Here is a 12,830-nt window from a genome sequence, read left to right on the forward strand (position 1 = left end):
TTAATTCAAAATGTTTTTAATATAAATTCGCTGCAAAAATGTCAAATGGGTTAGATTTTATCGAAGGTGAGAAAAAAAATTAAATCTTACAATTTGATAACATAAAATTAGGAAAGCCATCATATCCAATATAAAATAATAATAGTAATAATTATAAAAGAATTCATTTACATATTTATTTATTTCCTTCTTAGATAAACGTGCCACAAACGCAAAATATACGAGACAGTCTCGGCTCGGGTAAGAACTTCGAACCATTTCCCGTTGCAAGTCCGACAGCTCCGACGATCCTCAGAACCCAAAAACTAAACAGTTTTAATCCGCTGAATCTCAAAAAGCTTCCTGTTCCTGTCCAGATTCCAATTCCAATTTCCAACTGTTTGATATGGCGGCTAAAACTAACTCAAGAGCAGGCCACGAGGGCCAGGTTCGTTTCTCAATTTTCGCTTTCGGAATTACGTGTTTGTTTGTTGCTTCAGAATTTTGTTCTGAAAATCTATCTGGGTTTTTGCTTGTTCGTTTGCTTAACCAGAGAAATTTTTCTGCTTTGTGTTCTTCTTCCGACAGGTTCTAGTAGAAGAGAAGGCGTTTGTTAGGACTTTGACACTAAACAGGCCTAGGCAATTGAATGCTCTTTCATCTCAGATGGTACGCCATTTTATTATTCTATTTCAATGTTATTTTCTATCATGGTTATTTTTGTCATCTAGAAAAAGAACATCAAAGCCATTTATTTTCAAAAAATGCTATTTCTTTTTCATGTATTGTACCTCTGCTGCTTATCAGTGTACTATTTCAAGTAGATTTACAGTTAAACATTTATATGAGACCCGCCTAACTTATGTAACAAAAAGAGAATTTATAGAATGTGATGCAAGTCCTGACACATTGGATTATAGAAAACTCGAATATGGAACTTTTAAAAGGAAGAATAGGTATAGTGTTTTTCTGGAGATCCCAATTGGGGCTGCGCTGCGTTGGAAAGTTACCATTGTTTTCAAGATCATTTTTTTGGTATGTAGGCTTGCATTTTGCTGATTCTGTTGTTGTCTGCATCATATTTTTTTATGTGCTCGTTGTACTCATCTATGTTCGTTTATATTATATTTATTTTGGTGGTTGACACCATATACAAGACAAGAATGGAATCTAAATGAACTAGCCAACTTGCTATATTCAATGTCTGAGGTGTGAGAGTTTAATCATTCTCTATATTTCTCTTACCTTTTCTTTTTCATAGATATCTCGGCTTTTGGAACTTTTCACTGCCTATGAGGATGACTCTAATGTCAAGTTGATTATTGTCAAGGTACTTCATTTCAATAGGAAAATTTTGTTTCCTGTCCTCAAATTACATTGTAGAAAAATCTAAGGCATATTTATAGTCATCATCTTTATATGTCTTTTACTGCGTTTGTAGGGGAAAGGAAGAGCATTTTGTGCCGGTGGTGATGTTGCAGCCGTAGTTCATGAGATGAATAAAGGTATAAGTTTGTTTTTTCTTGATTGATTCTTAACATTCTATAAAATCTGCAGCCTATATTTAGGAGGAGGTATCTTAAACTCTTTTTCCCATGACGGTTTCTGCTAATGTTTGCTTTCTTTACTCTTTATCTCTCCTTTTCTTTTTAATGCAACTGTGAAAGAAATCATTTATAAGATGCAATGGATGTTAGTGCTAAATTAGCATTATCTTGTTGCCAATTTGCATGTACTAGGAAAATGGAGATTAGGTGCTGAATTTTTTCGAAAAGAATTTATCTTAAACTACTTGTTGGCAACATACAGTAAACCACAGGTAAGCCTGTTTTCCATTTAAGTTAATTTGCATGATAAGTTTTATATCGGTTTTTTGTAATGGAAGTACCCTTGGTCAGGTTGGTTAGTAATATTTATTTGCAGATATCCACATATATATTTTTTATTTTTTCTTACTGTTTGCATGCAAACTTCATTGAAGGTTTCAATTCTTAATGGAAATGTCATGGGAGGTGGGGCTGGTGTTTCAATACATGGTAGATTCCGTGTTGCAACAGAGAAATCGGTATGTCTTACTGTTTTATTCTGAATGCCCAGATTGTGCAGTACAAGCATAGATGTTTATTCTGTCTCATGGTCTTGATGGTTAACAATGAATCATAAGAACAACCCTTGAGTGATATTCTAGAAAAATTTTATTGATATGTGCAGACGTTTGCAATTGACGCTGACATACATGTACATACATGCATACATATCTATAATATATATAAATTATATAAAGTTATAAAGGCATATAACTTCTTGTTAGGTGGTTTGATTAATTTTCTTGGTCTACTTTTTTGAAAATTATAATTGGTTCTACCTCATAGAATGTTAATCCCTCTGGTACAAGCAGCATCCTTTTATGTCTTTTAAGTTGCTATTGTGGATGCTTCTTTCCTAGTAATACTAAATTTGTAGCACTGAACCTGATGAAGTACAGGAAGCACGGGTTTCCTGTCTGGTTGATAGAGTGATATGTCTGTGAGATAGAGTACTCTATCCTCATATGGAAGGTGAGAGATAATTTATTGTCAACACAACTTAAGATAGATAGCCAATCGCTGAATTGATTGATCTTTCAGTTTAATCTTTTGGCGTTGGAAATATTTTTTGGGTGTTCCTTGTCTGTTTTTCTGTGGCATTACATAAATAAAGCGAAGAAAAAGAAAATCCACATGCTCATATGTTTGCTTACTGCTTCATACGGTGAATACTATGTACATGACACCAGTTATTGTTGGAAACCTGGTTGGTAGGTGCTCTTTCCAAATATTGATGAGGATGAGAAATCTTCACATTTAGTCAAAAACTAAACTATAGTTCTAAATCATATCTCTCCAATTCAACAATGTCATAGAAATTTGACCATTCTTGACACTTTTGAAGTGGATACCTGTTAGGAAGCCCAAGACTTGATGTCATCCTAAAGGATTCTTACATCATGCAAATCACGATGATCCATTGATACTCTCTGTCTGCCTATTTGCTAATATTTATGCTTTATGATGTACTGTTCCCTTAAAATTTATTAATTCTAGTTAATATTTGTCACATGTACAACAAATTGGAACTTTTGCAGGTCTTTGCAATGCCAGAAACTGCTTTGGGACTCTTCCCGGATATAGGTGCCTCTTATTTCTTGTCAAGACTTCCTGGATTCTTTGGTAATGACATTGACATTTACTTTTCCTGATGTTAAATATTTCCATGTAATTCTTTTTCTTTTTCTTGTTCATAAATATTTTACATGGTAAACAAAATATTATTAATGAAACCCAAGTACACTGCAATTATGCGAAGGAAAATGTGTCAGGATGCTAAGGCAAAGAGGTTTTTTTTTTTTTTTTTTTGGGTAAAAAAAAAGTGTTTTGGGTGGGAGAATTTAACTCGATGAGATGGTTATATTACTGTATTTGAATACTGGATCAGCAAAACTACTTGCTTTTGACTATATTCCACATGCTTCTCATTTATATCAAAACAAATATAACAGCAAACATTTTTTGTCTCTGTTTATTTTCTCTTATTTTGATTTTCACTTCTGTTATTGTTAATTGTCTTTCTATTTTGTTGATTACTGTGGTTGATGCTGAATTTATTGACTCTGTACTCAGTTATACTTTTTATTTGTTGTTTTTTTTAATATTGGCAGGAGAATATGTTGGTCTAACAGGTTCTAGATTGGATGGTGCTGAAATGCTTGTCTGTGGTCTTGCAACTCACTTTGTTCCCTCAACGGTATGCCACCTTAGTCCCTCCTATTGTTGAAGTAGTTTAGTATACGTATGCTCATACTTGAAATGTTAATGTCTCATTGGGAAATCATTCTGGTTGAAAATTATAACAGGTATTTGGAATGCTAGATTATTCTGGTTGGAAATCATCATGGTTTTCTTTCTTTAGGAATTTATATGCATATGCTTCTTTTCTGTAGCTGTCAGTATGAGTATTAGACTTTTTTTATTTTTTATTTTCTATCTGCCTTTTGACAGTAAAAGTTTTCTCTTTCAATTAGCCAAGGGACTGTTTTTTAATGCCATTTTCTCTATCTTATTTAATGGACAGAGATTGTCCTTGTTAGAAGAAGCTCTATGCAAAGCAAATTCAAGTGATCCAGCCATCATTTCATCAATTATTGATGAATATTCACAGCAACCTTCTCTGAAAGAGCAAAGTGCTTATCGTCGGTTAGTATTTTATTTGCAATTGTATTGGTCTATTGATTATTTAATGCTGTTTATATTTCGCTCCTGTCTTCTTTCTCTCTCTCTCTCTTAAGAAAACACATCATATTATAACATTCTGAAAACTGACTTGCTACTTGGTATTTCCGACATAAGGTTCTATCATAGGCTTTTGACATAAGGTTCGATCATAGGCTTTTAGACCTCAGATTAAGTATGAATGTCTTGCAGTATGCTAGGGAAAGATATACCAGCAACAAATTGATCAAGGAGCTAAACTGGGTTACTCACTTTGTTATTCAGTAAGGGTAATGTTATGGTTGTTGTCCTGTATCTCACCCCTTGAGCAAAAGGACCAGCTTTATAAGTTGAAAATTGAGGTGGAAACTGGTCTTTGATTCTTGTTTTTGGTCAACAAAACTGGTCTTTGATTGGATGTTAAAAGGCATAACATACTAAAATGAAGGACTTCATTATGATTAGCAAGTCTTTTAAGGACAGTGGGAAAGGTATAAAACATAACTACCATCTTCTATGACTTTAGGGATATAACGTACTTACCCTTATTCAATAAGAGAGATCCTTGTTATACACACAACCACACAGATTATGCATGCATGTGTGCTGTTGCACATGTCGAAGGAACTGATATGGTAATGGTTTGTATGAGGATGCTTGTTAGTGTGCTAAAGTACCTATGTATGCTTGTTAGTGTACTAAAGTACTTATGTACTGAGAATCAACATATCATAATTTTCATGAACCATGAACCTTCAAATTAGCTTGGAAATTGAAGTGAAATTTAATCCTCTAGAGTGCTTGTTAGACTTCTACCTTATGCAACTACTAGAGGCGGTTGCTGTGTTGCAGACGTTCTATATTAGTTCCTGGATCTTTCTCTGTCCCAAGTTTTTTATATGAAATTTTGTGTTCAAAATCACAAAACTCATGTTTATCTAAGACGCTGTCTTAGCTTCTGTATTTATTGATTGAACTGCACGCTTTACGAGCCAGTTTTGTTAATATCATTTAGATCTTCATATATAATTGTTAATATCATTTAGATCTTCATATATAATTGTTACTTGAGTACAGGCTGGATGTGATTGACAAGTGCTTCTCTCAGAGAACAGTAGAAGAAATTTTATCTGCCCTTGTAAGTTGATGGTAGTGACGTCCCCATGCTGAAATAGTCCAGTTGTTAAGTTTAGGTGCAGTTTACCTGACCATAGTCCTATTTTTTGATATCAAAGGAAAGGGAGGCAATTTACAAGACAGATGATTGGATCACCTCAACAATTCAAACTCTGAAAAAGGCATCCCCAATGAGTCTAAAAATTTGGTTGAGATCGGTATGATAGCTGTATTAAGAAATTGTTTCAAGGAAGAGCTTCTTTAAATCAAATGAAATGTTCTGATTTCTCACTGCCTTCTCTTCACTGATTTTCCAGATTAGAGAAGGCAGGCTTGAAGGTGTTGGTCAATGCCTTATTCGTGAATATAGAATGGTTTGTCATGTCCTGCGAGGCGAAGTCAGCAAAGATTTCGCAGAGGTCTACTGATTATGATGCAGTTTTCACTTTCCGAATTGATCCATTCTTATAGATAGACCCATAAAAACGTTATCCTGATTAATTGTGCAGGGTTGCAGAGCTATATTGTTGGACAAGGATAGGAACCCTAAGGTATGAGCTGGGGCTTTCAATTTCTGTATCTTATATTCTTCAAGCTAACTTTATGTATTGCATGAGTCCAACTTGTGTCTTATTTGATTTCCTTATGGCGTTTTATTCAGTGGAATCCTTCTAGATTGGAGCTCATCAGTGATGATATGGTTGATCTGTATTTCTCTAAGGTGGATGATGAAGATTGGAAAGACTTAAAGCTCCCAGCTAGATCCAGCTTGCCTGTCTCTGCCATGGCAAAGCTCTAAGTGTCATTTACGATAGTGTGTTGTATGAAATGGAGCTTCATATTCTGAGCAAAGCAACTTTGTTTAAGATGTTATGGGGTTCATACAGAACAACTGTATATGTTCAAAGCCCCATGTTAATATGCTTGATAAAAGATGATTTGGAACGGTTTGGCAGTCCATGAACTGAAATAAAACATAGGATGATTAGGAATAATTCATTATAAAGATGCTATATCTATATAAATAAATTATGTACGTATCACATTTATGGCTTAATGACCAAACTGGGGACTTCATAATGCAGATTTTGTTTTATACATTTTTTGAGATGCACTTTCACAGTAAAGAATCATCCTTGAAATGTTGGAAATGTGTGTCCCTGATGACGTTCAAGTTATTATTATATATATATATATATATATATATTTTTTTTCCCTATTTAACTAAGACTTTTAAATGATAATATGTATATGTATATATATTGTGTAAACTATTAACAGCTCAAATAATTCTCTACCTTTTAACAATGCAATGAAAAAAATTCCCGATTGAATGTTGAGTACATAAAGATTTTGGTTTCCTTTGCGGTGGAATGCCAAGGGATGTTAGACATACGAGGCTTTAAATTGATGATGGAATGGAATTTGAAAATTATAAATTATAAATATACAGTGAGCAATTAGAGGTGCCCTGCCGTTGAAGGCATAACCTTGCAACATACTAGAAGTGTCTTTTAACATCATCTTTTTATTAAATCGCTGTCAATTTTGACTTTTACTTTATGTAAGTATGGATAACAGAGTGTAATTACGGCAGGCTAATTATCCTATTCTGGAAGACCCGGATCCTTATCAATACCCTAGTAAACAATGTTATGTATATGTCTGCATACATACTTCTGCATACATACATACATACATACATACATACATACATACATGTGATGCATAATTTATGCCAGAGGACACGTTCAATATTATTAAATGTGTGTGTATATACATATACATGCAATTCGAATCTAGAAGTAGACATTTCACCCAAGAAAAAAAAAAAAAAATCAATCTAGAAGTACACTTCAATTTAATTACAAAATACAGAGATATATGATTTAACAAAATTTTCAAACCTCAACCACGCGCATAGAAAAGGAAATGGCAGCAATTATATTTCATTACTTGCTTCCATTTGAAAAAGAAAAAAAAAAAAATTACTTGTATACTATCAATCACTTGTATATAAATTCAAAAAAAAAAAAAAAAAATCAGATCACTTAGGAAGGAGTAGAAATGACAAAACCCAAAAAATCCTTCAAGTCAGAAGGGAAACATGGAAATCGACTCCAATAATGGCCATGCAACTTGAAGATCTTGACGACCTTATCCTTAGTGGAGGATCTGCCATCAATATGCAGCAATGCCAGAAGCTTCTTCACCGCTCCACAAATCAACATCTCATCAAGTACTCTCTCCGTTGCATGGAAATTACAAATTAACCACAATATCTTCACCACTATCTTGGTAGCAACATTCGACACCTGCAGCATCTTCTTGCTTATTGCCGCGATTCCCATACCATGCTCCACCAAACCCAACCTCCCCTCTGCGCATTCACACAGAAGCTTTATCAGCTGCAGCATCCTCTCGCATCTGGGCCGGTTCGAATCCGGCAAAACCTCCACCAGCACACACACCGCACCTGCTTCGATGGCTCTCAGCCTGCTCTTCTTGGACTTGGACAGAATTTCGATCAGAACCTCCAAAGCACACGAACTCGTTTTGGTGGATATTTCATCGGAAACCATCTCTAACAACGACTTGAAGAAACCCACACCTTGATTACCTTGAATCATAAAGCCCCAATCGTAATCGGTCTTGGCCAGCTTTCTCAAAATAGTAACCGCGTAGAGCCTGGTGTCGGCGCTGGCTCTTTGGAGCATGATGGCCATGCATCTCATGGACTCCGGTTTCGATAAGAGCGATGATAATGATGACGACGACGACGACGATGATGATGATGATGGTGGTGATGAAGAAGAAGAAGATAAAGGGAGTTGGTGAAGAACTCCTAGAGCCTCTTCGCAGGCTCTGAAGGTGATAAAGTCGGAGCTGGTGTCCACCACGAGAATCTGATGGAGAATCCCAACCACAACTTCGACACCACTGCATGAAACGAAGTCGTTTTTGGTGTCGTCGCTGATCTCGACGATGGAACGTAGCTTCTTGAGAGAAGGGACCTTGAAAGGAGAGGATTGGATGGTGTTGAGGAGTGAGACAATCTCATCGTGCTTGTTGGATGATGGTGATGGTTGATGGTGATGATTGATTTGGTGGTTTTTGTTTTTGTTTTTGTTTTGCCATGAAAGAATGAGCCTCTTGAGGGTATGGTTAGGGGTAATTTGGGAATTGAAATCGGAGATGGGTTGCATGGTGGCAGGGCAGGTTCTCTTGTTGTAGGTGAAGAACCATTTCTCGATGTTCTTGCGCTCGTAGGAGACTCCCGTGGAGATGGTGACCGGGTCTGTCATGAGCTCCATGGAAATGGGGCATCGAAAATGGTGAGGAGGCAAATCATATTCATCCATGCTTGGTCCAATATCTGTATCAGATGATGATCTTGAATTTGGTGGTTTTGGGGTCTCTTTATCATCCATATATAACTTATTCTTGTTGTTGTTAATGGAGCAGTAGAATTCTGATAAGAGAAAGTGAGGCAATGAGTGGAGCAAGTAGTTGGGGGGTTTGCAAGCTAGCTTTTTATGTATATAACCCACAGTACGTAAGAGAGAGACAAAGAGAGAGAAAGTCCAAACATGGAAAATTAATCAAAGTCAAATAAAATGGATGCCTGAGCTAGCTGTTAAATATGGAACCCACAAGAAATCTCTCATGCACACAAACTTTCTTTTCATTATCTTTTTTTTTTTTTTTTTTTTGCCCTTTTTATTTATTTATTTATTGTTTTGCAAAAGTCCTGTGCATGCTTATCTCTTATATATCCTGCCACTGGTTTTGCGCAATATTTTATATTTGTCCCACATATTTATGTGTTCTTACACTGACCCGCAACTTAGCTAATATATATATATATATATATAGTATATACGTTTCATATTCAGTATTTTACTTCTTCCTTTTTTTCACTTTTTCTTTCTTTTATTTATTTGTTTTGAAATAGTCCTCTCAATTTAAATAACAATAGTCCTCTTAATTTAAATAACATACATAAACAAAGAGATAATGGCTTTGTGGATTAGTTATAACTGGTATTTTATAACATTTTTTTTTTTTTTGGGTCAACTGCAATTTATATAAGTTGGGCAGGCATATAATACCCGAGATATGAAAATGGGTTGGGTTTCCATAAAGTCGTACTTATTGAGCATGATATGTATCATAAAAAAACAAATGAATATGGCAATAACATAAAAATTGATGATATGTGTAACCACTTAACCATTTTTGTTATATATATGCATCCATATATACTGCCAAAAAAGAAAAAGGGATTAAAAAAAAAATAAAAAAAAAAGGGACGTGTTCTAAAAACCCTGCAAGTAGTTAACGCGGTTGATTTTTTTCTTTTTATTTTTTTAAAGAATTAGTGCTGTTGATTTGAATATTTCTCTTACCAAATCTTTAACGCTGTAACACTAATGAAAAATACAGAAATTGGATACTTCTTTTCCGAAAGGAAAAAATAAAAAATAAAAAATAAAAATCAAGTACTTTATATTTTGGGCTGGCTGGTTCTAATTTTATATATATATATATATATATATACATATTTGACCAAAAATAAAATAAAATAAAAAAGAATTTATAGATATGGCAATAAGATCATTAATTAGTGCCCTAAATGGCATGGAAACTTTATAAAGACGCACCTTTAATTTTAGGCTGCATTTGGAATTTAGAATCCATGAGGATTTGAATTAAAAATAATGTAAATAAGGTTTAGTGACAAATGAAAGCAAAATTGTGAATCTTGGGGCACTGTGATAATAAAACAAAATGTTGGGGAAGAAATTTTGAGGTTTCGAATATGTACGTAGCCGACCGTTTGAGGAAGTTGACTTCTTAAAAAGTCGGTCACTATTGTAATAGATAGATAGATGAGATTATAAGTTTCCCAAAACATATGCATGCTTAAGTTTCACTTTGATTCTCTTTTGATATTAAAAATAAAAATAAAAAAACACTATCTATAATTTTCACAAATTAGAATTTGGAATTTTCCAACTTCATTTAGAAATTAATTATTCAAATCATGCATACAAACCACAGGGCGAAGACTTCGATGCTCTGTACATGTTGTATTTTTATTTTTTTTTCCTTTTTTTATATAATTATTTTGTTTTTGAATTTGTAGATGAATAACGTGTATGGACTGTTGAGCTGCCTTGCTGACTCTCTCTCAGTTTCCAGGTGAGTTATTGAATAAAAATATGAAATCAGAGATGATGATAGTTTGGCTAATGATAAATAACCAGATAAATTGATCTTATAATAAAAAGTCTATTATTCATAAAATAATAATAAAATAATTAATTGATAGTTGTTTTTTTTTTTTTTTAAAAAAAAAAAAGAGTGATAAGAAGGAGTTGACAATAATTAAAAATAGGTTTTATTAATTACTTCCTCATGTTTCTAGCTATTAGTAAACAACTTTGCTTTGAAATTCATCCAATATAATGCATCCATCATATTATTACTATGTAAACATATATACGTGTTGTTCAGTTATTACCAATATATATATATATATATACGTGTATATAAACATTAGATTTGAACATAATTAACAAGAAAGTGTTCCCTTCTCGAGCTTGTAAATTAATAATAATGTTAAAAATACCGGCTGACTTTTCATTTTCTTTAAATAATTAATAGCATTTTATTTTATGCTAAAATATCGAAAAAGATTAGTCCTAATGTGTGAGCGGAGGTGCTGAATCGATGATGGAGAGAGGAATGAAGAAAGAAAATAGAAAGAGAGTAAAATTAATCAAGATTTTTTCAAAAAAAAATAAAGTGTGTATATATATATATATATATATATGATGGTGATATAAACTTTATATATGCATATAAATATGAGGTAATTGCATTTTTTTTTTTTAATCCTTGATTAGTCTGCAGAACCATGCTGATGGATAAGAAGAAAATAACAATTCAAAGCCTAAATTGTAAAATTTTAAATATCATTATGAAAAGATTATTTTTTTATCATTATAATAATTTTTAATATTTTATAAGAATAAATACACAACCAATTAAATCAACTTTACTTAATTAAAAAATATTTTTTATACATATATATTTATGAAACCTTGTGTATATATATTATAGAAAATGTTATCAGTTATTTATTGGCACTAAGGATGCACCAATCTTATTGTTGAATGATTTTTAAGGGTAATTTTACTAATCCACATTAAAATGATCATTTATATATACACATATATTATAAGTCCTCATCAAATATAAGTTAAGTATGTATACATATATTATAAGTCCTCATCGCATATAAGTTAAGTATTTTCTTTTTTAATACCAAAATAATAAGAATTCAAATTCAAAATGATTGTATGACAAATAATAGCCGCAAATCTATGTCTACATGGAAGATATAAACATTTTGCTAAGGTTGCACATTGATTCCAATTCAATGGATTTAGTTAATATTCAAACTGATCCAATCTAAATTGGTTTTTTGGATGCTTCAATCAAATCCATTCAAATTTAAGAAAAATTCAACTCAAACCAACATAAACTTGGTTGGTTTTTCGTTAAGAAAAAAAAAATTTGGTTAGTTTGAATTCGTTTTATTTTATTTTTTTAAAAAAAATATTATTTTTCACCATTAATAAATGATAACCAATAGGACCTATATGGAAAAAATAATCTAAATGATTACTATTAAAGGTTTCATTTTTAGAATTTTAAAATAATCAAATAATAAAATTAATTATTTCAATTAAAAATTGCCATATAAGATGATCATTAACACAAGTGTTTTTTATTTTTTTTGATGGATCCAAGCTTTAGTCAATCTAATCCAATTTTCAATATTTAAATTTGAACAAATTTTAGACAAAAACTTTATTATCTATTAACATTCTTTTTAATATGTATAAATCATAAAAAAAAAAATACTGCTAATTAAATAACAAATTCAATGATAATATGAAAAAAAAAAAAAAAAACATAACTTGTTAACTTAATGTTATTAATACATACTACAATATCAAAGCTGAATTACTTTGTTCAATAAAACATAAACTAATAATATGAGAATGGTCGAAATGGGTTAAACCATAGCCAGCTAACAATTACATCCAAGCTTTTCCATGGGAAGAATTCAAGCTTCCAAAATGAACTCATACTTCAAAAAAAATTTTAACATATTATATATATGGACTTTGGTCTGAATTGATTTTTTTTAAATACTAAAACAATAATTGATTCAATAAATTTGGATTTTAAAATTTTAATTTTTAATCCAATCTAATCTAGTTGGATTGATCCGATAAAATGGTCAGCTAATTTTATAAAGATCGGTTATACAAAAAATTTTGTATACTCCTAATTTTTTTCTTCTTTTTTTATTTCCTTTTTTTTTTTTTTTTTAAGTTTTGGTAAAGTATACCCCTACTTCTTGCCTAAAAGTGTTGTATTATTTTCATCATAAAGCATGAGCAATTTCCT

The 12,830-nt window shown here is 32.2% G+C and overlaps 2 protein-coding genes across 2 annotated transcripts; one reads left to right on the forward strand and one right to left on the reverse strand.

The window, feature by feature from the left end:
• Positions 1-194: 194 nt before the first annotated feature.
• On the forward strand, positions 195-6,442 carry LOC107429442 (3-hydroxyisobutyryl-CoA hydrolase 1). The gene is made up of 14 exons (XM_016040129.4): positions 195-427; positions 568-648; positions 1,241-1,309; positions 1,421-1,484; positions 1,719-1,798; positions 1,961-2,044; positions 3,104-3,188; positions 3,677-3,762; positions 4,090-4,211; positions 5,304-5,364; positions 5,462-5,560; positions 5,660-5,761; positions 5,852-5,893; positions 6,004-6,442. The coding sequence occupies exons 1-14, from the start codon at positions 386-388 to the stop codon at positions 6,139-6,141; spliced, it is 1,155 nt and encodes a 384-aa protein (XP_015895615.3). The 5' UTR covers positions 195-385; the 3' UTR covers positions 6,142-6,442.
• A 622-nt stretch (positions 6,443-7,064) lies between these two features.
• On the reverse strand, positions 7,065-8,928 carry LOC107429165 (E3 ubiquitin-protein ligase PUB23). The gene has a single exon (XM_016039823.4). It carries the CDS (start codon positions 8,771-8,773, stop codon positions 7,394-7,396), a length of 1,380 nt encoding a protein of 459 aa, XP_015895309.1. The 5' UTR covers positions 8,774-8,928; the 3' UTR covers positions 7,065-7,393.
• Positions 8,929-12,830: the final 3,902 nt, after the last annotated feature.

The sequence above is a fragment of the Ziziphus jujuba genome, chromosome 5 (genome assembly GCF_031755915.1).
Source record: "Ziziphus jujuba cultivar Dongzao chromosome 5, ASM3175591v1".
In the NCBI taxonomy this organism is placed as follows: Eukaryota; Viridiplantae; Streptophyta; class Magnoliopsida; order Rosales; family Rhamnaceae; genus Ziziphus; species Ziziphus jujuba.